The 27,601-nt window shown below is 40.5% G+C and overlaps 1 protein-coding gene across 9 annotated transcripts; it reads left to right on the top strand.

Moving 5' to 3' along the window:
* The first annotated feature begins 727 nt into the window (after positions 1 to 727).
* TWSG1 (twisted gastrulation BMP signaling modulator 1) lies at positions 728 to 26,315 on the top strand. Of its 9 annotated transcripts, XM_062570134.1 has the most exons (6): positions 3,040 to 3,127; positions 5,846 to 5,984; positions 6,094 to 6,230; positions 10,646 to 10,745; positions 14,868 to 15,134; positions 23,880 to 26,315. In XM_062570134.1, exons 3-6 carry the CDS (start codon positions 6,189 to 6,191, stop codon positions 24,059 to 24,061), a joined length of 591 nt encoding a protein of 196 aa, XP_062426118.1. In that variant the 5' UTR covers positions 3,040 to 3,127; positions 5,846 to 5,984; positions 6,094 to 6,188; the 3' UTR covers positions 24,062 to 26,315. The 9 variants fall into 9 exon arrangements, with proteins under 9 accessions (XP_062426115.1, XP_062426111.1, XP_062426114.1 ...); XM_062570131.1 differs by lacking the exons at positions 5,846 to 5,984; positions 6,094 to 6,230 and adding an exon at positions 728 to 854 and having other exon boundaries at positions 3,000 to 3,127; XM_062570127.1 differs by lacking the exons at positions 5,846 to 5,984; positions 6,094 to 6,230 and adding an exon at positions 728 to 854 and having other exon boundaries at positions 2,962 to 3,127.
* Positions 26,316 to 27,601: the final 1,286 nt, after the last annotated feature.

Genomic DNA, 27,601 nt, shown 5'->3' with positions numbered 1-27,601 from the left:
AATTACACAGGGGTGCCGCAGTACGCAGATGTAAAAAGTGCTCGCAAAGAGCAAGGATGTACGAGAACAGTGCTGTGAAAACCGGTGCCCCGCGCCGGTCACAGCCTTGCAGGGCAGCACAAGCCAAAGGGGAAAGAAAGTTCATGGTCGAGAGGGATCTGAACCCAGGCTTTGCTCCAGTAATGTATTTTCTCACGTTTACTTTGTGGGGTGATGTTGAATCCATGTGTACTTCCATCGACAAAGTGGTGTAAGAGTGGAGGGAGGAGGAGGTGGAATAGGCTCAGACTGATTATTTATTGGGGAGAAGGCCTCGTTTCTGCTGTCTTCGGGGAAACTGTTCGTATCCCTGGGTGGTTCTGCCAGGGATCAAGCTCTTCACGCGGGTCCCTCTGAGCTCGGCACGGGGGAGGATAAACCACCAACGCAAGGACGTTTCCGAGGCAGATGTCGGCCCGCAGAAGACTGCCGCCGCCAGGCTCAGCCAGCGGCGAAACGCCGCGGCACCCGCCGCCGCCGCCTCCCCTTGTCCTCGGCCAACTTCCTGCCGGCCGAAACCTGCGCACCGACTCCCGCCGCCGCCGGCCGCCCCCCGCGGCGGCACCTGCCGCCCCCGCGCCGCGCCGCGCCGCGGAGCCGCCTCCCGCCGGGGCGGAGGGGCCGCGGAGGCGGGGGAGGGTCCTGGCGCCTGACGGTGCCCCGAGGCGGGGCGCTGCGCTGCCGGGCCGCCGCCTCCGCGCTGCGTGCGGCCGACGGGGGAGCAGCGGGCTGAGGCGCGCGCGGGTGCTGCCGCCGCCGGAGCAGCAGCGGGAGCCGCCGGCCGAGCGGGGGTGCCCGGCCCGCGGCGCCGTCCGGTGAGAGCCGGGGCGGGGGGGGGGGGAGCGCGGCGCGGGGGCGGAGCGGGGCTGCGGGCGGCGGTGCCGGCGGGTGGCCGGGAGCGGTGGCGGGGCGGCCCGCTCCGCTGCCCTGCGCGCCGCTCGCCGCGCCGCGCCGCGCCGCGCCGCCAGCAGCGGCCGCTTCTTTGTGGGACGAAAGTTTGGGCGCCTCTCGCGGCGCCGCCGGCCCCGCGGCGGGAGGCCGCCCCGCCCCGCCCCGCCGCCCCCTCTCGCGGGGGTCCCGGCCCGCCGGGGGCCGCCCCGCGGCGGCGCGCGCCGGTTCCAGCCGGCCCGCGACGCTCGGTCCCCGGAGCTGCGGGCGGGGAGCGGCCTCGGCGGGCGCCTCGGGGCCTGCCCGCGGCGCCCCCGGGGCGGGCAGGGGCGGGGGGCGCCATGTTGGCGGCGTGCTTCGGGGCCGCCGCCTGAAGCGGCGCGGGCTGGGCGGCTCGGCTGAGGTGCGCTGGGTTTGGGGGCGTTATCCCCCCCCGCCCCGGTGCCCCAGCGTGTGCGAGCCGGCGTGAGGCTCTGCAGAGAGGAAACGTACGGGAACGGGGGCTCGTCCAACCGTCGGGGGGGGCCCTGCGAGGCGCGGCGCGAGGTGACTGAGCTACAGGTGGTTACGGGAGAGGACGGGCAGAGAGGTTGTGCGCTGAGGAAGAGAGGAGCAGCAAATAAAAACGCTCGGGAAGAAGGAGGAGGAACCACAAAACAAACGTGTTACGGTGAGAGGTGGGAATCCGAGGGAGCAGCGAGCGGTCAGTCCCTCGTTCCCCTACGCTGGGTTAATCTAACGCTAGCAGGGTGTTCACAGGAGCGGCCGCTTTCCAGCTGGGTTTTCAGGAACCTTTTACATAACAGACTGACGTTGAAACAACATGGTGCAGTGCTGAAACACGTCTTAATCACTGGTCTGTCGAAGCAGAAGGCTTGCCTTGGCCTTCCTCCGGCTGCGGGTTAACACCGCCTGGATTTTGTGCTGGACCGCTTGTAGTTTTCTAAGGAAAACTTCTTGCACTGCAGTAGCAGAGAAAGCGAGTGATGCTCTTGCGTGAGGAAGGATCCCGTGTTCTTCGTGCGTGCCGCTGGGTGTTACGGTGGAGGTCCTGCGCGGGTACTGACCGTGGCTGTCTGAGCGTGGAGAGATTCAAAAGCATTTAATGACCATTATAAGAAATACTGATTTAACACTGACATTACGTATCCAGATGGTGTTTTATTTACATGTTGGCTAGGTTTTCTTTTTTGATTTTTTTTCCATGTTACAATGTTGCTAATTGACGGGTTTTTTTAGGGGGTGGGGGGGGGGGAGTTTGTAAAGTGGAAAAATATTTCTAGATGCTGAAAGAAAAGAATCCAGTGCTCCATTAGCACTTTTTTTCCTTCTGTGAGAACACTACAGGCTCACTGTAAGTTTGCCCAAACATGGGCTCCCTTTTACAATATATTGGTACAGTGCCTAGTGCAGCAGGGTCTTGTCTTCTCTTTTCGACTAGGTTCACATGCTAAATACAAGTAGTAAGTAGCTGACACTACAGTAATCATCCTGTATTTGTAACAAGTACCACCTGCCAGGATGGTGAATTTTCCTGAATGGAAAAAGCCAAAAAGCTTTGAACAAATCTAATTCTTCCCTCTGAAGTAACAGATGTTTGTGTCCCGTTGACTTCAGTTGCTTGCATGACTCTATAATTACATCGTTTAAAGTCTGTAGTACTGTTTTTAATGTTGGTATCTGTATTCTAAAAAGTTCACAAGTTCACAACAAGTTGATAATTGAAAACCTATAGGCATCTTACTGTCAATATGAAAACTTTTTTTTAATTGTCAATGTTGATAATATATCATATTAGATGTTGTGAACTACACACTGTTCATCTTAGTTCATTGCATTTTTAATCTGAGGGTGCAAATTTCAAATAAATGACTTTGCTGTGGGAAGGAGGGGTTGGGCTTTTTGTTAAGCACCCAAATTTTACTTAATTTTTCTGCCCAAAATGTGAACCTATTTTGAAGGACTCACAAGGGGAGGGGAATAGGATTTAACTTTTGCTCTAGTAGGCTTTTCAGTTGCTGGTTTTTATTTCAGTGCTGGCTGAAGTACTTGTGAAAATTGCTCACCTGCAGGAAACATGAAGTCACAGCACGTCGCAGTGCCCACAGTAACTGCCCTTCTATTCTTGCTATCGATCCAGTCTTCAACAGGCTGCAATAAGGCGCTCTGTGCTAGCGATGTCAGTAAATGTCTGATACAGGTATGAGTAGTATTTCTTTCATTTGCTTTTAAGTTTTTCAAAAACAGTTCTGAAGTTATGTCTTGAAAAGACTCAGTGATAGAATTAACCTGTATTTAAGATCTAAGACGTTCATTATGGACCCTTGCACATGTAATGCAGATTAACAGCCATGTTATAGATAATACTAAGTGCATGTGTATATGTGCATGTTTGGGGTTTTTTATTTTCTTTTTTTTAATGGAAACAGTTTCAAGTCAAGGATTATGATTTTTTGGATTATTGTTATAAGCAAGTACTAGTCATGCTGTTGGTTTTCAATATCTTTCTCCTTTATTGGTAGTATTATGAATAGACCTTATAATTTCAACTGTTCCTTTTTTTCAGAAAGGTTTATGAAAGACAGGCAGTGTTCCTCAAAGATACCTGTAATACCATACCTTCAAATGTGCTTACTATGTTCCCTTATCTGTCAGATCCTTAACTTGCCATCTATTCAGTTCCCTAAATCTCTTGACCTGGCAGAGGGTCAGTAATTGGTGTCTGATGCTCCCCATAATAAAACATTTGTATGGTAGATAAAAAAACGCTTAAAAACTCACATGAAAGAGAGTAGGTAACACCAGGATGGACTTAACTTCTCTTAGAGTCCCAAGGCACGCCTGGAAAAAGATGAATCTCGGTTTTGATCAGATAGGACCTATGGCTACTCACAGTAATGACCCAGCTCAGAAAGCATATAGTTTTACCTTTAAAAAGAAAAAAGACTTTTCATTTGAACTACTAAACTGTGATGTCCAGCTGCTGCTTTTGACTGTGTGTATGTCTACACAGTTAAAGAAACAGACTGAGACTAGCTTACATATCTTTTAGTAACAGTTAAGAGGTATAGTGTGCAGTTGAACAAAAGCTTCTTTTTTTAGCAGGATTACAGGCAGTTCTGGTAACTGCCAAATCTTTATTTACTAAAGGTACTTTGAGGTTGTTCTTTGATTTCAGATTGAAGAAAGCAGCCTTCATGTAGTCAGTTGCAGCTTCTTTAAAAGAAACTGTTCTTTGCTGCCTCTCTGTAGATTAGAAACATGAAAGCAGAGCCATTGCTGAAAAAAAGAAAAAAAAAATTGCTGCTTGTGCTACCTCAGCCCTTGTCCCTGGAATTGCTAATTATGGTAGCTTTTGCCTTTTTTTTTTTTTTCCCACGGTAACGACAGCGTTTTTGGTAATGGGCATCATGTGATATGATGGACTACCATGCTTTTCAGTTCCTTTCTATTGCATTTTTCCGTATCACCAGCTGGCTTGAAACCTTAAAAAAGTAAGGTGCCAGGTACGTCATTGGATGTACAAGGCACTTAAATAACCAGTGCAGTGATATAGCTGTGTTGACAAGTATTTAGAGAAGAAAGCTTTTGGATGCTTTCTTGGAATGGGGTTGAGGGGGCAATAGGGAAATATATATAATTTTTTATTTTCTGCCACTGATGGAGGGAGTCCACCATCCATGGAAGGACAGACCTTCCATCCTAAGTATTCACTTCCGATGTATCAGAGTCAAGTTTGAGAGACCCAGCATTTAAACTTTTTCACCTAGTCTGAATATTAGAATAGAGGTGGGAATATTGGACGAGAATAAGATAGCTGAGGTTCAGTGCTGCTTGGATTTGGCTAACACAGCTCAGCTGTGTATGGATTAAGTTAGTGTCTCTGTAGTGACACAGTCCTGTGCATGCAAAGAGATAGCTGTACTGCTTTGTTACAGATCTGTTCTCTCATTTTATACAGGTGACACGGAATCCTTTTTTAATGTATTCCCCTAAAATCGAAATTATATGCAGTTCTCTAAGGCCATAAGATTACACATTGACTATTTGAATTGTGCACTATTACATGGGAATACTGAAGTTGTTCATTTTCACTGTCTGGCAACTTTCTTCTTATGAACAGGCTTGACATACCAGTCGGTATTCATTCGTTATAGAAGAACAGATCAGGTCAGACTAGTCTGATTGTGGGTATAAAGACTCCTAAAGCCTTAACTTAAAGGGGTTAAGCTATCATCATCTTTCTTCTTTCAGTGTTGTGGTATAAGCACTGCAGTGCTGTGTGAAGTTTATGCTATTTCTTGTATAGGTATACACAGTACATCCTAGTAATTTTTTTCTCCTCTAAACTCTTCTGGAGAAATCTGACCCTGAAAATAAAATACTCTGTTGACTGAGTTTGCTTGACTAAACCTCACATTTTTTTTTCCCCTAACCTATTTTTATAGTTATTCTAGTTTGGCAAAATCCATTGCCTGAAACCAAAATAATGGCGAACAGAATGTGAATGTTTGTCATCTACACGCAGAAAGTGAGGCTGCTGGTTTTGGAGAAATAATAAAGCAAAAGGCCTCAAAGACCTGTACACTCTTGAAGAGTGTACAGTTAACATAAATGTTTTTGCCGTCATGGCTAAAAGTCGGTACAGTCATTACTGCCACTCCTTATGAGCTGCTTTCTGCTTAAGGGTGGTCCCTACATAAATATTTATTTTGTTAGATCCAGAACAGAGCATGAGATCAACAACTTGCATGCACTCTGCTTTCCTTTTACATCTCAAGGTCTCTAGCTTTATGGTGCTCTTGTATGCTTAGGTTTTGTGTTTCTCTAAGGAAAAATCTGTAAGAAAATAGCTTGGGCATTTCCCTAAATGAGCTTAGTGTTTGCAAAAACATTTGATTTCCTGTTACTGTTGAAGGAATTGTGGATGTGACTTGAAAGTGTAAGGAGAACGAGCCCACAAAATCAGTTCCCTTCAAGGCTTTGGTGTAGCTCCTTCCTATGTCTCTGGGATTAGGGGATTGAAGCTGACAGCTGACTGTCACCTTGCTTTTCAGGTAGGTTATTGTGTCCTGGTTGTACATGGCATGTGTATTTCAGTATTTGTTCGAGAATATCTGTTGTTGACTTGCAACACATGGGTTGTTTTGATGTTTCCACCTGTAGAGAGATGAGAATGGCAGTTTTGTTAGCTGGGTGGAGTGGAAGTGTATTGTGTCCCTGCAACATGGAGGAAGTCCGTGAAAGCAGAAACTTCTGGGATGGGATGTTCCCACGATTGTTCTTGGCAAGCAGATGATGAGGCAAGTTCCAGGCTGGCTCTGGAGGTGCAGAGCTATCTGTAGTAGTATGAATTGGGTGATATGCACATCTGATGTTGAAATCCTAGCTTCATCGTCTGATCTGGAACAATAAATATTCCCTTCCTCCCTGCTTCTGTGTTATAGCTACTGGTAATATGAAAGACATGTCTCATTGATACCTCTTTCGGTAAAATCTGCCAAAGATTAAGCAGATACATACAGTTAGTTAAACTCAATATTGAAATGCAAGGCTCTTTAAAATATTGCTGTAGGTAGGAAACAAACAATGCTATAGTTCAAGCATGGATTTTGGATCCTTCCAAAGAGGGGATTGTTTTCTGAAAAATGCAGTTTTTTCTTTGTAACATCATGTGCTTGTAATAACCTTGCTTAGTGCTGTTTCATTCTGGATAAAATCTCTCACCTTTATCTTCACCTCCTGTTCATCTTGTGTGCAAACTTGTAGGTCCACTTGAAAGGATTTCCAAGACTTCTTTCAGCCTTGTGGTATGCTGTAAGCACTACTTTTTTACTTTGGGGCTTAGGTATCTAAAAATTACTTTTAGTATGTATTTTGTAGCTGTAGTACATAACACATTTGGTTTAACAAAATAGTTCAGTCTGGTTTGCTTCCAGGAGATTTTCTGTTATTAAACTGCTCTAGGAAAAAAAACACCAGCTCTTTTTTGCTTCCACTACTCCCCCTCCCTCCAGTTTACAAAGATGTTGCCTGTGTCTTCAGGTCCTGTTTCTTGCTGCACTAAGAAAATGGTTTGTGTCATTTCAAGAAAGCTTTGAAAAAATGCAGATGTTAAATACCTTGCAAAAAGCTTTATTTGCTTTCTGGAGCAGAAGTGTCTTTATTGTATGAACACGTTTGCTCTCTATTTAATGCTCTATTTTTAAACTAGGAGGCTTATTCTTGCCTAGCAAAAAAACATTTTTCTGATGCACCTTCAGTAGTTCAGCTTGGGTAGTTGCCAGGTTGACTTATGAGTAATATTTTCTTCCACGGACGCCTCACCACCTCCAGCTATCAACAAGGAGCATTTCTCATTCTGCTTCACTTCACCCACGTCTCATGTAAGCATTCTTTTAAAAAAATGTATCCTGTACAAGTATCCAATGTGGATGAGTCAGTCAGAAGAACTCAAAAGTGGTTAAGGAAACCATATACTTATAAACACATACATGGAAAAACATACAGTTATTGCTCTAAAGTCAAACTCTGAGAAGGAGGAGTTGAACAACTGCATGAAAGACTAATTAGATTGCTCTCTTCCATCCTCCTCTCCCAGCTGGCAGAAAAAAAAGTCAAGTTACAATGCTCATGAAACTTTCCTATAAAGAAGACTTTGATAGAACACTAGTAGGTGTAGTGATACTATCCTAAGATCATGCTTACAAATATAGACACTAAGCAGAATTTTTTTCCCTTAAGTTGCAAGTGTGAAATTTAGGGTTACATTTAATTCCGTGCCAATATTTTCCTGCCTTAGGCTCACATAGTGCAACCTATAAACTAAGTCAAATTCAGTGAATCTTATGGCTTTGATTCATAATTACATTTAATGGCTTATGGAGAATAGCCTCCTCCCACATACTGACTTGTCAGTGTTGCAGTGTTTTTATTATATTCTACCTTGTTTGCCCTGTTTTATTATTGAAAAACAAATATATAGGAGATTTTTAATGTTAATACATATTATACTCTGGCCAAGGTAATAATGCTTTACTCGTTGCTTTTAAAGTTGTTTTATTCAGGACCTTTATTCTCAAGACTAACACAATATGTTTATCAAACAGTAAAATAAATATTTTAGAAATGCGTCATTCATTCACATAAGTCATCTTTCTAAGTTTGTGGTGTTTCCTCTTATGGAACACTTTGTTTATCTTGTTAATGAGCCTGTCCTTCATCTTTCATTTGGAAACAGCATAGCAATAGGTGGCATTAAGAAACTTCAGGAATTAAAAAGTAAAAAAGATGCAGTAGTTTTCCCCTCTGTAAATAGCACTTCAAGACTTACTACAACAGCGTGTTGCAGAAGTGCATGTGGAAAGCAGAGGTTCATGCTCAGTCACTCAGCGGTGCAAACTATTCAGAGTAACCTAGGCTGGCAATAGCATTTCTCCAGCATTACCCCAGCGCACACAACAGTTTGTAAATCTTGTGCTTATGCTGACTTTCTTGTCTAAGATGAAGTACACAAGGAAAAAAGATGGAGTAATGAATTTCTCCTATATGGATGCATTGTAGTATGTCTGTATCAAATTTGGAGGTTTGTTTCGTTTTAGCTCTAGGAGCTTTTTAACTGGGGAGCCCTGAAATTTCTTTCACTGTATTTTTAAACCTTGGCCCCAGAAGCACCTTACAGTGGCCTCACAGTCTTAAATGCGTTCTTCATTCTTTCTTGTACCAGCATGATGATCCCTTTGCACTGAACAGAGCATGAACATTTGTGGCAGAATGAAGAGAGAATGACAGTCGTACAAGTTTAAATTCACCTATCTGCTTTGCCTTTGCTAGCAAAAGAGCTTTGCAAGTTTGATGTAGAAGTGCCTCCCGTGGAAACTTTTTAGCTCTGTTGGTTAGAGTGTGGTGCTAATAATGCCAAGGTTGTGGGTTTGATCCCTATATGGGCCACTCGTTTGAGGGCTGGACTAGTGATCTTCAGAGGTCCCTTTCAACCTTACCAATTCTATGAAAGCATCTATGAAATTCTTCTTTGCCTAATATTTTTTAACAATAACAGGCAAAGGCTTATTTAAAAGTGGGGTGTTCACCCTCTCAGCTTCTTTCCAAGACACTAGAGAAAGATTTCCTTTCATTTAAGTTAGTAGCTGATGTTTGTGTCTGGTTTTAATGAGTGGGGTCTTGAACCAGCTGTGGTTACATAAGATGGAGCCTTCAATGGCTATTCCAGGTTAGGAGAATTTCATACTGAACCATCTTCCTTCTCTTCTCTCCTGTTCTACTGGATGAGAGAACTGAAGTGGATTTCTCTCCTTTTAAGCCAGATGAGTTTTTCCAATCTGTTCCATAGCACAGATGTACAAATGACTATTCCAGTAAAATTGATGGTGGAAAGGATCCCATAATCAGTGTTTTCACTAAAGCCAGTGTCCAGCAAGAGCATTCTCAGATATTTTTTGAGAAATAAATTTAATGGAATCTTTAATAAGAGTTTGTTTTCTTATCAACTGTTTGCAACATGACAGTCAAACAGATGCCATCAAAACCAAATTTTTTGGCAATATAACTAAAAGTTACTTCTCAACTGTTCAAATTTTGCACTATGGTGTGATCCAAGCCAGTGTACTGTTGCTAAGTAGCTACAGTCTTTCAGTTGAACTGGAATTACTGCTATGTATTTGTGAGCTACAGAGGGAGGTAGATCACCTGGTTTTCAAACTTCCTTCATACATGTAGGGAATTTGCATGCTTCAAAGTTAGCAAGTGTCTACCTTCATCAAGGCTGCCAAGCCAGTGCCTCCAGGTTTGGGTAGTCTGAAGAAAAAATTTTGAATGTTCTTGCTTTCATGCTTTTTCTGGCATACTAGCTTAGTAACTGCAATAAAAATGCATATGCCTCCCATTTCTGCTTTCTAGAGGCTACAGAAGTCTTGGAAATATCCCAAGATGTTGTTTTTCTTAATAGCAAAAATGAATCAGCTGGACTGCTAGGGTAAAAAAAAATGTGGTCACTAATATTTAAAATAAAGACCAATGAGGTGATTGTAATAGTCCAGATTTCACCTGGTTAATGACATGGTAATCAACTGCTAATTTTGTCTCTGAGACATAAACTCTTTTTGAACTGTCACCTTAGTGAAACTCCATGCAGCACCCACTGTAAGGAGGTTTCTAACTGTGAAGTACATCAGCAACAAACTTTCAAAGTTAGGCAAAATCTTGTGTTCATATGACTTCACCAACTAAGTTTATTTTAGAATCCATGCATAGGTGTGACGGTAGACATTGCATGTCTTCATAAATACACACATGTTACTTATATTAACTTTTTTTAGCTAAATTATAACTTATGCATACTATTTATATACAAAGAAACACCCATCTTTAAATGTCCTGTTGTGATAGGAAAAAACATTCAAAGAACCTGTAGATTAAGGAGTGAACAGTTTTCATACAAATAGGATTTTAAAAAATTTTTTTGAGTGTTGTTAGATGAGTTCAGATTTGTTTTTAGAATCTCACCTTTAAAAAAGTTTGCAAATGTCCTTTTGTAAACTAGGACTGATTCTTTGGCTAGAACTATTCTACTATTTATTCACTATGTTAGTATATTAAGCTTTTTTAATACCATAATTTGAGTTATGGCTTGAGGAAAAACTGCTCTGCTTTATTTTACACCTGGGATTGTTGTGGTGTAATGAATTTATGTTGTTTTCAGGAGCTGTGCCAGTGCCGCCCTGGGGAAGGGAACTGTTCCTGCTGTAAGGAGTGCATGCTCTGTCTAGGCACACTTTGGGATGAGTGCTGTGACTGTGTTGGTAAGTTTGTGTTTATTTGATTTCAGATTTTTTAATTGCTTCCTCCTGCCACATGTTGAACTTTCAGTCTTATTATAGAAGTAACACATCAGAATAGAATCTGTGCTTTTAAACATCTTAGAACTCATTCTCTGGATGCTGAACAAACTAGTGTGAGGAACAAAATATTAGGAGGCCCTGTCTGCTTTATGGTGGTGGTTGTGATAGTCCAGATTTCACCTGGTTAATGACATGGTAATCAACTGCTAATTTTGTCTCTGAGACATAAACTCTTTTTGAACTGTCACCTTAGTGAAACTATGCAGCACCCACTGTATGGAGGTTTCTAACTGTAAAGTACATCAGCAAATACCATGAGGTGACAATTTTAAGTTTGAGTTTCTTTGTGAATCCTTGGGACTAGCAGTAGATATGCATGGCCCAACATTTTCAACAAACTTTTTTTTTTTTAATAAAACAAACTCTTTCTAGAGGATAAGAAAGAGGTATGCCAGTTGTTACTGTAAGATCAGATGACAGTCTTGACCAGAAGAGCGGTGTTACTAACATAGTGTTCAGAGCGCCAGAATTTCTGCAAGTGAGTGCTGCCCCTGCTTCAGGAGGACGTATTCTAGTTCCATCTCACTTTAAGCATCTGTATCAAAAGTTTCATCATCCTGGGACTGTTGGAAGGGTTCCTCTGCTGCTATTCAAAATCTTTCTGGCTTCCATGAAATGGATACATCTCGATTGTTGTACCTGCACTCAGCTTCTCAGTCTGGTTGTTTTTTTTCTCTGAATTCGCACTGATGGTTACCTTCAAAATGTTCTTTTTCAGAGCAGTTCATTGCTTCCCCTGTTCCATAGTGACGTGAATATTTTCTGACATTCTGTTCTGACTAGTTTGCTCGTACTTTATTCTCTCTGTCAGCAGTGGAGAGGTGTGCTCATGTGGAGGTGTGATTCTTTGAAATGGCATAAAGTATTTCTACCTCTGCACCTGCATAGGCTATACATTTAGAACTAGGTCTTAGAGTTTGTTTTTTCTATTTGATCTTAACTTTTTTCAGTGGTCTCCTTGCACAGTAAATTTTTTTTTCCATTTTTTTAACCCTTCCAATGTCTGCTTAATTTTTGTAATATAATAATGAATGTGCTGTTGTCATGTTCAGTCATGGGACAGGGAATGGAATAGCAGATTATTTCTCTAGTTCAGAACCATTACCTGCTGTAGAAAGCAAGCTTTATTATGCAAATATTCTCTAGAGAGAGGAAGACTCTAGTTCTTGGGATTATGAAGAAAAAGAACCAAGTCCAAACAAAGGTTTAATTCTAAATCTGCACATTGTTCCCTGTTCTGCAGCTGTTTTGAATAGCCAGGAGATGAGTTAACAAGGCTTTGGTTTAAGTTTCCCAGTATTAATTAAGCTAAAACATCTCTTAATAGTTTTGTCAGTGCCTCAGTTCCAGTTGGTTCTGTGTTGCTCCTGTGTGAACATTGGTGGAAACGATAGGAGCTGGAGAGCACAGATTGAGAAGGAATTTTTCTTTAATGTAGAGTCAGGGATGAGATATTTTCCTGTCGTTCTTGCTGAGGCTGAATATGTCTTGTTCAAATAAGAAAATGGGAGTGCAAGACATCTACTGCTTCTTAGGAGTAGAGTTCTTTGCTAATACTTGAGCTGATAGATAAGTCTTTTTTATAAACTGATCAAGTCTAATGTAAAGGTAGACAGATTGTCTTGTCTTTCAGGTCATGTCTGTTCTAAGATTAGGAGTTAACTTCTGTCCTCCAGCACAAACTTTACTTAAGGTCAGTTGATGCCATTTGTTTTGTGTGAACATGCTCTTCCGTCTCTGACAGGGACAAAGGCACTGGAAGAGGGAGAACAACAACAGGTTCCTCTTTCTTTTGTTTTTCTAAGCTATGTTTAATCAAGCTTTTCTACTCCCTTCATGTAAAGAGTTTTCTACTCCCATTCAGGAGCCTATTCTGCATCTTCTCATCCGTGCCCAAGAAATATAGTGTACAGTTCTTTGTGCTGGCTAGAATCACTATGGCGAGAACTGTAGTGTTGGAAGGGATCTTGGATTTTCGGTAATAATCTATAGTAAGAGAGAGGGGTAAGAGGAGGAGCGGAAAGAAAGAAAAGATTCCTAAATAGACAGGAATATTATATGAGATTTTACAACTTGAATACATCTGTGTTTCTTCTAGTTACAGGAGACCCAGCCCTAGCATAGTGGCATAGTTACCTTTTAAATGCTGATTGTCAATTATTGCCTTAAATCATTGGTTTACAATAACAGTAATGTGGACATGTTTGTTCTTTACCGGTTGCTCATATGCTGAGATTTTATTTTATTTTTTATTTTGTCCAAAACTATAATCAAATATTAAAACACTTTGTAAATGGTAAGAGTGAAGGATCTTTGTGGAATGAGTAGTTACCTGTTAAACTAAGAGAAATGGTTTCTTGATAGCATCTTAAGGTATTATTTTTCTGTTGGATTGGTATGCACACAAACTGTACACATCCTGCAATATTTCGGTAAACATTCTTGATAATTTTTTTTTCTGTGTGTTCTTTTTTATCGGTGAAAAATGTATTCTGAATCCAAGCTGACAGATGCAACCTCTATAAAACTTCGCTGGTTTATGCTTCGCAACCTTAATACAGTGACATCCAATAAACTTTCTGTTGATGTGTCTGTACCAAGCTCTTACCCAATTGGGTATCTTCCTAATGACAATTTTGTTTGGCTGCTTTTTTTTACAGTTGTATTGTGAATATTCTAAGTACTTATTAAAAGGTAATAATGCAGTGATAGAAATTTGTTATAAAAGCAATGAGTCCAGGACCATTTGTGAAGAATGAACTGCTTTCAGAGGGGTAGCAAGAGAATTATCTGTGGTAGGAAGTTTGCTTAAGTGGAATTATTTTTTTTAGTGGGATCTGATGCTCTTTGGGGGAGAAGCTAACTGCTTGCTTGAGATATGCCAGATCTCATGCTGAAAGCATCGTGGGCAAAATTCACTCTTGCTTTGTTCATTACAAAAATTATACCTACTTAAATTGAAAAGCTTTTTGGTATACGGTTCTAGTTAAATCCACTCTCTGAAGCTGGAGTCCTAATGCATCTACAAGGCAGGAAATGCTGCTTTTTTTTTTTTTTTTTTTTTTTTTTTTTTTTTTTTTTAACCCTGTGCAGTTAGATCTTGAATATGTATATCCCATTATTGCTCTCACACAAGCAGCTCTAAGAATTGGTGTACTTGGCAGCTGTAGCTCTCTAAAACTGTATCTGTAAAACTACTCAAAATTGTATCCAGATATACATGAGGAAAATGGATTTGTCTCTCTCCTGCCAGGTGACTTCTAGTAGTGTTTTATCACTTTAATAAATTTAAATACCTATACCGTTTAGAGTTTAAATACCTATACAGACATAACTTTTCATTTTAAACTTGATAGTTCCATGTTCAGATTAAATGAAGGTACCCTTCAGTTTCACTACTAGTAATAAATGGTAGTGTTTATATTGTTGATGAAAAACTGGCATCCTCATTGCGTATCACCAAAAGATTTTGCAGGAAGTGGCAAAGAGGATTATAATAAAGGACAAAAAAGATACCACAAAAGATGTTGAAAAATGAGGAAGAGGTATGTGCATTGCTGAAGCAGATGAAATTGAATACTTGAATTATGATCAAAAGTTTCATGTACCTCAGGATTTGTCTAGATACTATCTTTGTTCAGTCATAAGCTTTATTTCAGATTTATTCTAGTATTGTTTATACTGTGCTTTGTCTCTTTTCCTTGGGGGAAACAAACCTTTCATTGAACTTCTCATACTCTCAACTGAAATCCTAGCATAAAAAAGGAGATGAAATGCTATGTAGAAGAGGTTTTCTTGTGAATTCACAGTTTGCATGTGTGTTTTCTACAGTTCTGAAACCTACTGTATTGGAAGCTAGTCCTACTTAGTCAGTGGTTTCTGCTATTGAGTTCAGAGTGGGATTTATGTGAAAGAGTTCTGCTTTGCTTAACAAGAAACAATTTAGTTTTTTAAGTATTCTCACATGTTTGAAGAAGAGTTTAGGAGTTTTGTGTAACTTATCATTGTTTCATTCCTCTGCAGGTATGTGCAATCCTCGCAATTACAGTGATACACCTCCAACATCCAAGAGCACTGTAGAGGAGTTGCATGAACCAATTCCTTCACTTTTCCGGGCACTCACAGAAGGGGATACTCAGCTGAACTGGAATATTGTTTCCTTCCCTGTAGCAGAGGAACTGTCACATCATGAGAACCTAGTTTCCTTTTTAGAAACAGTGAACCAGCCACAGCATCAGAATGTCTCTGTTCCAAGCAACAATGTCCATGCACCTTACTCTAGTGACAAAGGTAACAAGTATAGTGTCTAAATTTCTAGTATTTCCTCATCTCTTCTAGCAGGAGCCTTCTCAATGTGTTTTCTGTGCTCACCTTTTCTTTTCCCAGATAAGATGTGTGAAAAGTTCAGTCTAAGTTTGAATGTGACGTAACAAAAGGAGTGAAGCAAAAGTGCTGAGGAACAGGGAAGATGGCGTTGAAGTCTCTGATTATCTTAGGGGTCACTGAGCTACTTGAGTTTGCCATCTCTAAAATTCTTCCTGCAGCATGATGGCATCTGTTCATGTTATTTTACATGCACGCACTAACAGTATATGCTCCTTGAATCTGAAGCAGTCACCTATGTCTTAGGAAACAGGACAGATCAGAAAGTGAATCCAAATCACGTATCAGTGCAGAGCTAGGCAAATGAAATGCACGATTTCAGAGATTTGAGAAAACAACGTGCCATAAACCACTACATCTGGAATAGATGTTTAACTCTTGGTTCTGAGCTGGCATAACTTGAACTCTTTAGAATGATGGTTTGTAGCAAATCTAGGATTAATAATAAAACTAAGCAAGTAGCAGGGTCACTCTTGATGTTGAGGAGGGAAATCAGAATCTTAAAAATAAGTAATTTGGGGGGAGTTTTTCCAAGATATGGATTCATTCCCTTTATTTTCACTTCTAGTGACAGACTTCAGAGTATTGTTAGCTGGAGAGTAAAAATGAGATACTTGAGTTAGTGACAACAGTGTGATAAGGAAAGTTCTCTCTGCTTCTTGATTTCCATCCTATACCTGAAATGTCTTTCTCTGAAAATCTTTACATCAAATTCAGAAGAATATCAAAAGCAATTCTTAGTAAAACTGCTGCTGAACTGGAAAAAGAGCATCTGATTTGTTTTATTATAGTATAATTAATGCTGTACTTCCCTTCCCAATGTGCACTTTTAATGTTAGTAATGCTATTTGTTGCTGCTGTGATGGCTTTTTTCTTATCCATGAAAGATACACTAATTGATGGGCGTATTGTTTTTCCATACCATTGTGAACCTTTGACCTAATTGCATGTCAGAGTAAGGCTGCTGTTGATTAAATGAAACTGTAGTGGCAACATTTCTAATTTCCTTTGGTTAAGGCATGTTGGAAAAATAAATTAATTCCAGAACTAGGAAACCAGATGGTCCAGAAAACATCTCATTCATATGTCTTTGACATTATTAAAATGCTTGCTCTCCATTATGAGAATGATGCAGAGAGCCATGTTAAAAGGCAAGCCACAGAAAGCCATGTGTGCAAACAGCACAGTATTTAAAGATGTAAATTATACTTAGAAAAAAAAAATATAGTTGGAACAGTCTTGAATATATCCCAGTGTATTTAAGTACTACAGCCCAGATGGCAGTTCCCTGACAGTCCTTTACTACCATACCAACAGGATGGGCTAATGATAGTTTTGAATTTAACTTGGAATTTGAAATGAAGCTCAAGGGTGTGGAGGACTTTTGAGTTTAACAAAACAGAAGGATATATAACATGGCAATTTTTTCTTAGTGAAAAGTCTCTTTCATTTCATTTAGTAAGAATGTATTCGAGATTAGGTTTAGAGAGGTTTCATAGGAATGATGACATTCCAAAAATAATAGCTATATTTGGAAATAGTTACCAAGTTCCACTGGTTTTCAGACTTAAGTAGACTCTTGGAACAGAAATAAGTGTCAGATCTTTTCTTATGATTGCTCACTATCTGCCTCCTCCATCTTAGTAGTCAGCAAAGAACTGGAAAAGGTAGAAAATGGCTTTCAAAATCCTGTACTTTTAAGTATCTAAATAGGTAACCCTGTTGAGGAGGCTATCTTGGTCACAATGTAGGTAACTTTGTAGTGCTCTGCTTTTGCAGAAGTGCTGTTAAAGTTTGCTTATAATCATCTGTGCTTTATCACAGATATTCTATGAGAACATAGAAGGGTAGACAGGAAATGTTGATTGCTGGCCTTGGTCGGTTACGCTTACTATGGTGCAAGCAAGGACAAGTAGGAAACTACTCCTCTGGTGTTGGATGATGTGTGAGCCGTGACATTGTTTCCATTACGTTTTTTGGATGAATTTATTTGGAAAGCATTAATCAAGTAGGTAGAGGAAAGACAGTGAGGACTAGAAGGTGAAGTGCCAAAGAATCTAACTGGCATGGGAGAATAGGAGGTGTCCAGGAAATTCTTCTACCAGCTGGAATCAGATGACTTCTCCCCATGCAAAGTTTAGTCACGTGGTCAAGTCACTGTGGCTTAAAAAGCTAGCATTTTTTAGAACAACTACTGTAATAGAGGGAGACTATATGTGTGTTTACTCAGTTGCAGTATATTCCAGTTTAGCATGCAGTGGAAGAGACTGAAAACACAGTATTTTTACCCTTTCCTTCTCCTCAAACATTCTGCTGGGATTAATAGTATATCTTACAAATGGAGATGTCCTTCAGATGACTATCTAGTGGTCTTCAAGAGCATGACATTCAGGGGTTTACAAAAACAAAGCAAAACAAACAAAAAAACTTACAGGGTGCAGGAACACATGTGCTTTGAGCTTTCTTTACAGTGCTTTGAGCTTTCTTTACAGTGCTTTGAGCTTTCTTTACAGTGCTTTGAGCTTTCTTTACAGTGCTGTACCTCCTCCTCCTAGACCCTTGCGTGCCTAGGTCTGGCATGGTATACTGGCAGGCGCCTCTTTTTTTTTTTTTTTTTTTTTTTTTTTTGCCTGTGAGGGGAGAGGAGACTAATGAGAGGTAGATTTTGGGAAGGGGACAGCAGACTGTGTGCTGTTTTATGGAAGGCATCCCAAAATTTTGAAAGGTTCCATCTAAATGTACCCCTTGTCATGTTGTGTAATGCAACTCTGATTTTAATTTCAACAAAGATTCATGTAGGGACTGACGTTAAACTCATCTAGGATGCCAGACTTGCTATATTCAATTCAGAGTGTGTGCCAGAAAAAGCAGTGCTAGCCACAGGAACCAAACCGTTTTGTATTTGAGGTATCTGAAGTCACTGGGCCCTGAAAGGATTGCTGTGGATCACTGGGAAGCTGGAATGCGGTGGGATATAAAGCATTCCTGTCTAGCCCTGGCCTACTGTGAACTATTAGACCTTAAACTTGCCCGTTATGATCTTAATGAGTGTCTTCCATTTCCTCCTGTGAATTGACTTTTAACATTTTAGCTGCCGAAGTATGTGGAACTCCTGGAGCTAGTGTAGTTCTCTGTAGCAGAGTTTTTTTGGCATTTGAGCTGTCTCTCTTCAGAAAGAATTGCAAAGGTTATTAATTTAGAATTACTTTTATACTTTATTCTTATTTTTTGCTTTACTTTTTGCTGATACCCTCAGAGCTCTGAACTGCAAGTTTAAGTGCTTAACTAAGCTTATTGTTTCAGATCATGAAAGGAAGTTGGCAGGGGAGGAGGGAAGGAAGTAGATTATCTTTTGGCAACTGATGAAACAAAATCTGTGCTGGAGTTGAGGGTTGCTTACTTTAGCCACTACGGATGGTGTCAGCTCTGCACTTCCACTCCCTGCAAGTGTGAGCCAGGTAGAGAAGATCAGAAATTCCGGTGAAGGACAATTAGTTCTGTACATGCCTTTGGAGTCTATCAAAGTCTATCACTTCTTATATCTTTTATATCATTTTATAACTTCTGACTGGCATAAAATGGTATGGTTGCCTGACAGACAGTTACCTTTCTAAAGTACTCTTAGAGCTACTGATAAACAAATCAACAGACAAATTTATATAGCATCCTTGATTTGAAAGGTGGCCTATAAGGAATTGTAATTAACTCTTGGAAATTTTTTTCATCTTTTAAAAAGGCATTTTTCCTTAATTTACAAGAAGTAATTGTTTTCTGGCCTCTGACTTGCTGAATTCCTCTGTAGTGTACTGATACAGATCTTGCTTGCAGCACAAATAATATCATAACAAGGTCCAATGGAAACGTCATTTCTTCTGATCATTTTAAATTTAGACTTGATCCTACATTATTCTTTCTCTCATACAGCCTTCATTTGGTATGATTTGGGAAAAGGTGAAAATCTTTCATATTCTGAGAAGTGCTGCGTACCTGGGATTCTTCTACTTCGCTTTTCCCACCTGCCAAGACTCTATTCTGTAGTCCTTTCTCCGTGAAAATTGCCAGAATGCTAATTAAAGAGTGGTTAATGGAATAGTGGCAGTTAGAGGTAATACCTCTTTTATCTGCATTGAGGGAGTCAAGCGATGACTACATAATTAGGTTTTTGAAACAATTTAAATACTCTCCAGGATCCCTAGTGTGCCTGTAGATACAGTTTTTCTTTGAGATTGTTTCTGTAGCCTAAGAGGGATTTAATGCTTGATTTGAGGAAGTCTGTCTCCTGCTTTCAAGAAATCAGCATTCATACATACAGAAACACAGACTGCTCAGGAGGTGAACAGGCATATCCCGTGATGAGCAAAGTACGCTCTTACTAGCATACTGCTTTTTACCTGGTAAGTCTCTGAATGACGGAGACTTCAAAATCAGTTGGGTTTTTTTGAAATTTTTTCGATCGGTTTTGAATTACATCCTTTAGCCTCTTGCAAAGCTATTGAGAACTAGCCAGATCTGCCACCAGCAGGTGTCTTTCCCAGTCTTCTCTACTTTTACAGCATTTTGGGGTTGGTCTTCTAGAACCTATTTCTTTTGGCTTCCATATGCAGGTGGAAACAAACTTTCTTCTCCACTCCAGTCTGTCGATATTCCTGGTTATTGTTGCCACCTTAATAAGATTGAGGGCTGGCTTCCATTCCCATTTTGATTCTGAAGATAGTTCAAGGCATCAGTCTCTCCACAGGATGTGACTGCTGTCAGCGGTTATGAGTCTATTGCTGCCAATCCTCTGGCCTCCTTCCCACTGAGAGAAATGTTTATTCTTGTAAAAGATCATCTCAGTGTTACCAGTAAAGAAAGGCCTAAGCACCTTCAGCCAGGACATGATCCACAGAGGGAATGTGCTAAGCTGATTGGGCCCCTAGTGGGAGGAAGCTGCCCTGGGTTTTTTAATCCTATGAGAAGATGGTGTTTCAAGTAGCCACTTTCCAAAGCTAGTTCAGTGCTATTTACTGTGGCCTGTAATAGTTGTCAGGTGTTTAGTGAAGGGAATCCTTAGACCAGATGTGAAGGAAATTGCCTTGAAATCTGCGTGGGGGAAAAAAAAAAAAAAGAAAAAAAAGGCAGAGTTTTGTCTTTGCAGTGAAGAGCTAGACTAGACTGTCTTTGTGTGGATCAGAACTACTTTAAGTTTTCGCAGTGCTACATTAAGAACTGGATTTTGCTGCTCTGAAATCAAGGGAAGAGCTGGGGGTAGCCATCTCCCACTGTGGGAAGGAGTAAAAGGGGAAGGACAGCCCTGGAGTAGACACAGACTGGACAGGCCTGCTGTTGAAGGCTTAGCAGAGGTGAGACTGCTGGAAGGGGGTGCCAGTTACAGCTACTGGCCGCCTTACACGTCTTGCGGCTGGAGGAGCTTGCTTTTCTAGGAATGGTTGCACTGGTCTGCTGCACGTGCTCTGCCTTTGTCTTACTGCCTACTTTTTCACAGGCCATGCCTGCAACCAGACCCATCAGTGCAGTGACATGCCTGGATTTTATTCCACTGAGCAGTGCAAGAACTTCAGCTATAGGTTGTTCAGTAGCAATGTTCTTTACATCCTGGAAATCTCTGGCTCATCTTCCACACTAAGAATCGCATTTCAAGTTTCTGCAGGCACTGTCTGATGAATTGGGCTTCTTCAGGACTTGTGAACTGGTACTTCTGGATTCTGCTAACATAGACCAGCCTGGTCATTCTCTGGTGTGCAGACAGCCTGCAAGTGGCTAGGAGTGGCTAACCAGAGCGTGCATAGCTTTGAGCATCCCTCACCTAATGGTTTCCCTTAGCACATTGCAGGTAGGAGGGCAGAGGTCAGCACAAGAGCAGAGAGCACTTCTGACCACTTTTTAGAGCAGACTCTGGCTACTGTAGTATATTATCTAGAGAGAGTCATGGGTGGTCTTGCTGTCTATAGTTGATCTAGAGACTAGGTTAGTCAGGTGGAGATAGCATGCCAAAAGCTGATTTTGCAACAAGAAATCTTCCTGGATTAGCAGAAATTGCTGTTTTGTACCTGAGAGACTGTGCCATCTAGCTGACATCTTTTAATGCCAACTCCCTCTATAGCATTTAAGGTCAAGCTCAAAAAGAAAACAACCAAAAAGGTATCAAAGGAGTAAACTGGGGTCAAGCAAGAGGGTGCAGAGAGGATGAGTACTTCTGAGAGGAACTTCTGTAGGGTTCCTGTGCTTGCATGTCCGTACTAAACTGAATGACTGACAGGACACTGGTGCTTAGATCTTATGAGGAACTCTGCTTGGAGACCTACCTCTGTCTTTTTACACCTTACCTTTCCACCAAAAATGTCCTATGAGGAGCGAGGCAGGGACAGATACCTGGGATATGCCTGGGCCTCCTAGGAGATGGAGGGTATATGCTGCTTCTTGGGATTCAGGCAATTCGGAGCCTTTTGTTCGCGATGACTAAACACTGCTGTGTCCTTGTGTGCTGTCTATAACAACGTGTAGCTGCTCTGTGGCACCTGGGTGACTTCTTAGCAAGTGACTTTGGCAGCTACACCAGTCGCTGCTGGTGGTGTCTCCCTAGCGTTGTTCTGCTTTCCCTGAGCGTTTTAGGAATATGCCTTGTCGGTCACTCTTTGCATGCTGTTTGTTGTAGCATATACTTCTGTTTTGCACTTCTCCTCTCCCCTTTCTGAATAATGTTTCCTTACTAAAGTTGTGGGTATACAGACTGATTTTAAGTAGAGGATTTGATCTCTGAGAACTCTCTTTTCCACTTTATTATCGAGTGTCACAGAAATAGAAGTGCCAAGAATGGGACAGAATTCATACAGCTACAGTGCATTTTGTTGACATTCCCAGCAGTACTTCAAGTACATCAAGATTGCTTGGACAACTGCAGCTTTTCTCACAGCACAACTTCCCTGTTTGGTCCAGCTAGTTACAGAAGCAGCTTGCTTCAGCTATAGACTTGCCCTTCCTCCTGAAGACCCGTATTGCCCGTTTCACGATATAGAGTGTCCATGATAAGTGTACATCAGCGTGGAGTCTAAACAAGTAGGTTTATTATCCTGCTTTCAGTGGACTGGCAGCACATCCTGTGATCCTCTTGCAGCGTTTCAGATAGTAAGTAGCTAAATTGTTTGATAGTGATCAGGTTTCCCTCAGGTATGTTTCCATACATGACAGTTCTGAAGGGTAGACTGAGTTTCCAGGTGTCCAGGAGAAGGAAGCATCCACAGAAAAGTCAGGAGGTACATGGTGCTCTTGTTTTGTACATTGTGTTGTCCCTTGCCACATGTCTAAAAGCATGGGCACCACAGAGATCATCTGCCATTGATACGAGGGAAATGGATTGCCCAGGTCTGATTGCTTGTAGAGTGATGGAGCTGCTTGCTGGCCTCAGCTCACCTTGGGACCTCTGCCTTAGGAGCTTGCCACAAAAGCTATGTACCATGGAGGTTGCTAATCACCAGTATTCCACAACAGTATTTCGAAGGGGAGGTTCTGGTGCACTTGGACTCCCAAGACTGACAGGAGACAGAATAAATGCTGCGGTTAAGAATGTTACTGCTCCCAGAGTCCTTTGATTACGCTCCCTTCTCCATAATCAGTCAACAAAAATAAACACTAACTTAGCAGGTATATTTAGATTACTTTTTTTCCGACTCATGTTGGAATGTAGGTCATCATGTTTCTCCTGGAGCTGCATGTATTAAGCAAGTAGTAGTAGCTGGCTGGAAACTCTCTTGACTTCTCCACGCACGGATCAGTCTGTGTGCAAGTGAGACGTGTGTCTGTAGACAGCCTTCGGTTGTACTTTCCCCAGAGTAAGCCATGTTATGCTGGGCTAAGTGTGATACAATCAAGATCCTTTGGGTGATGAATGGAGCAGTGGTATAAGTTTCAGTGTGCACAGAAGAAAATTGTTAAAACCTATCAGCTTTGAGAATTAGAAGTAGGCAGGGGAGGGATGTTTTTGTTTTATTACTGTGGTGAATGCTTTGACTCCAAATTAGGGTTACAACACCAAACTTCAGGGCATTTCAAGTAACTACATGGAGGCTAGAACAACAAAGTCAACCCTTTAAGAGAAGGGTTTTCTTTCTCAATCTTAGTAGTAAAGCTGATGTTGCTTTAAAAAAGAGAAAGTGTGCAGTTTCAAGTTGAGGAAAACTGGATTCTCCAGCTCTATGATTTAATATAGATTAAGAATACTGTTGAAATGTAGAGGGGAGAAGGAAATGTTTAAGTAAGTATTTTTTTTCATTAACTTTTCTAAAATAAGTTTTTCATGATAGCGTGTAATAACTGCTGGCAACTGTAAAACTGATAACTTGGTAGTACAGATTTTACCTTCAGAGGACACATGCTTGTTTGTTACTTTGACATAGGCCACATTTACAAGGTATCTCTCATAACTTGGGGGCAGGATAATAGTGTTCTTGCCTGTGGCTATAGAAATAATCACACCTTGTGTGTCTGCATTTTTTCTCTGCTTTTACTATCAACTTTTTTCCCCCCTTGTGGCTCAATCTTAATGATTTGTATTCCTACTTCAAAAGATACATGTTTAACTTAATTTTGTTAAGCTAGTTTTTTAAAGGTGTTTTGAAACTTTTTAAACCAAACTTTTTCCTTCCCTTGGTTTAGAACACATGTGTACTGTGGTGTATTTTGATGACTGCATGTCAATACATCAGTGCAAGATCTCTTGCGAGTCCATGGGAGCATCCAAATACCGATGGTTTCACAACGCCTGCTGTGAGTGCATCGGGCCAGAATGCATCGACTATGGCAGTAAAACTGTAAAATGCATGAACTGCATGTTTTGAAGCAGAAAATTCTAACATAGTAATATGGAGGCCAAAGTAATCTCTCTCAGTTAAAGAGATGGGGGATTGGAAATATTGCATTCTAGTGGAATACCTACTGGTTGCAATTAAATGTAGCTGGTTTGAGAAGAGATGTATAAAATTTGAAATCTTTTTTTTCTTTTTTAGTTCATGTAAGCAAGGCTAAGTAGTAGAATTTCAACCACAATATTTTATTTTTCTTTATTTCTGCTCAAATGGTACAGTCATGCTCATACTTGCTGTTCTGATTGTTTTGCTTTGATTTGAATGTATTGACTATACTGTATCTAGTAGTTTAGAGTAGGGACACCTTAGTAATATGATAACAAGATTCCCATCTTCTAAGTTTGACAAATAATCAAGTGGATACTGGTTTTGGGGGAGGTTGGTTTCAGGGAGTGAGAGGAGGGTGGGGTTTTTTTTTGTTGTTGTTTTTTCACTTTATTACCTTCCAGTTTTTGAACTTAGCCTTCTGTTGTGAAAAGAATATTTGGGAAGAAAAGAAAAACTATTTTTTTAAATTCATTCTTTCTCTTCAAGTTTAAAACATGGGCTGTCATGGATCAAATCCTAACTTCTTAGAAGGGCAGCCCAACAAAACACTATATATGGAACACTTTCCTTTCAGGTTTCATCTGCCCCATTCTCGTAAGTACATTTAATGCAAGTATTGCATTAAAAAAATATATATATTTTCAGTCTGGTCTTACATATCAAAATAAAGCTGTTAAGTGCAGTTGCATCCCCCTCCTTTCGCACTTTGCCTGGAGTTTCTTAATCCCTGAACATTCAGTCCAGTAAAGGAAACATGAAAGGTTATTGTGAAGTAATAGACTAAACACATAAAGAATGAAACTACATGAACTAGCAAGTACCACAGGGTTATCAGTTGAGCAGCTGGTAGCAGGCCCATATCATATTTGTTAGTTGAATGTTTGTTCCAAAACCTACTTTTTTCCCCCCCATGAGAAGTTGTCAATGACAAAGGGAAGATCTATCTTCAAAGGCAAAACCAGGATGTTCTGAGTACACAGCGCTCTGTCCATTTTTCTAAGTAAAGTTTTAATATGCTAGCTGTTACAGGGTAGTTATTATGACCCCACTAGGTCTCCACTGATAATGGTACTAAATATAAGAATGAAGTATGGTAGTTAATGATCAGCTTTGATATTTATAATGATGTTGGTTTTAGCTCCTTATTTTTTATACATATTTGTACATGTATGAAAATTGTTGATTATTCCCAGTATTTTCTCACTAGCCTCAGTCTAGGCAGATCAAACTCTTTGCATGAACCTATCTATACCAGGTGCAAATGAAAGCAGTCGTTTTAAACTTATTTTATTTGAAAAGGTTTCCTGTTTTTTTTCCATTCTCTTGATACAGCACTCTGAATAAGATGAAATGAAAATATCCTACTTTTGTGAAGTAATGTTACTTTTTTCAGTCTCTCTTTCACCTGTACACAAGTACTTGAAAGATAATTTTGTTTATTGTTCTGAACTAGTGGCTGACAAAATATATATAGTCCTACTTTAAACTTGGAATTAAGTGGGAAAAAAGCATAGATATTAATAGAAAAACCTGCTTAATGAAGGAGTTGTTCTTCCCCTGTTTGACAATATCTTATGTTGTCTTTTATTCTAAATGAATTTGTTTAAAATGAATGGAGAAAAAAGAGTATGTAAGAGTACCTTTGACTACTTGCTTTTAGCTGGAGGATAATGCATCATTCTTGATCCAAATAGAAGCATACAGTAAGCATGCCTACAGATTATACATAAGATTTTGCAATGTTAGACTACTTGAAACAACAAAAATAAAATTATAGTTCAAAATCTTCTTGGGGAAAAAAACAGGGCTAATGTTTTTGGATAGGAGCCTGCTGCCATGGATCTGTGACACTATATTCATTTACATCATTATGATTTCACTATGAAGTCAAGTCAGAGGAATAGCATGGGTGGATAACAGGAGGATAGAAGAGACTCTCTTAACAAATGTCCAGGAAAAATTGTGGGAAACAGCTTCAGAATTTGATACATCTGTGTAATGGGCTGAAAGGAGGTAGTGAGGATGTAAGCTCTCTGAGGCTTGCCTTATTTTTGTAATTCTTGATGCTGTCTAGAATTTGCTGTACATGTTGGATGTTTGCGAATGTCATACAGCAACATCAAATGTATTTTATTATTTGTGGTTTAAGAGGTATTTTAATAAAAAGACATTACTGGTCTGTGTGGTTTCTTTCTCATGATTTTCTCAGGGCAAAAATTACTGCGAAGCATATTATAAAAGTACTATTGTTACTGTTCTAAACTGATAGAATAATACAGAGAATTTTTACCTTTTTGTATTAGTTTTTTCCAAAACTAAAATTTTTATCTGCTCTCGGTAGTTTTTCCTTCAGATAGATCAATAAAGAACTTCCTTAACAGACAAAAAGAGCTTTCTAAGAGAAATTTAATCATTTTGGATGGTTGTATGTTTAGTCCTAATTCACGTTGCAAGAAAAACTGTAAGTTATTTTGGGGGCTCTTACTTTGCTTCTGCTTGCATATGAGCAAACCGTCACCTACATATGTACTTGAAATAACTTAAGAACATGCTTAAAAAGTTTCAGCTAGAATTAATTCAGTTGTTGCGGTAGAATGAAATCAAAGGCAGAGAATACAGCTCAGAACAGGACCAGGCCATCTCAGCAGGCTGCTGTGACAACATGATGGGAACTGGAGGGAACTAGAGGTACTTTTTCCTGTTACAGGCCATCCTACCCTTCTTGCCTTTAAAGCTGAAGCTATACTGGTCAGAAGATGATGAGATTTCTGGCAGAGGTACAAAGTAGAGTGCAGTGTAGATTTAGGATGTGCACCTTTAGAACAGGTTCTTTTTTAAGGCACCTTTCCTGGAACACTAGTTGCTGGGCTAAGTCTCTACAGGATGGCAGCATGAAACTGGAAGTAGAAAGACCTTAATGCAATGGATGCATCTCGGGGATATTTTATCTAAATCTTAGGATCAGCCTTTTGGCTGATTCACACGGATATACCTTACTGGCTGCTCCCAAAATTAAACTGAGATACAACAGCAGGGATTGGCTGTAGTGTCCGTATTTTGATTCTGGGAGCCCAGAAATGAAGCCACTGTATATCAGAGAAAGAGTACTAGGGGATTCTGACAATCTATTTGTCAAGACGTAATGCTTTGAGGATGTGAGCTTTGTAAAACCTGGAAACTCACCTTCCTGATACTTACTTGCAGCTGTCAAACTGAAAGTTTTTTTTTTTTTTTTTTTCCTCACAGGTACTTGTTCCCAAATTTCAAAAGCACTGATGCCCTGCAGAGAGGGTATGAAAGTGATACAGTTATAATGTAACGTTGCTTTTATTCGATTTCTTGGGTTTCTCGGCATGCTTTTAAAAAATCCAGTGGATTTTACATCTAGTATTTAAAAAATAATTATGAGGGCATCTGCTCACATCTGTGATAGCAGCTGAATTTATTCAGCTACTGTCTTGCTCA

Source organism: Rhea pennata, chromosome 2, assembly GCF_028389875.1.
Source record: "Rhea pennata isolate bPtePen1 chromosome 2, bPtePen1.pri, whole genome shotgun sequence".
In the NCBI taxonomy this organism is placed as follows: domain Eukaryota; kingdom Metazoa; phylum Chordata; class Aves; order Rheiformes; family Rheidae; genus Rhea; species Rhea pennata.
This window is presented reverse-complemented; position numbering and strand designations above follow the sequence as displayed.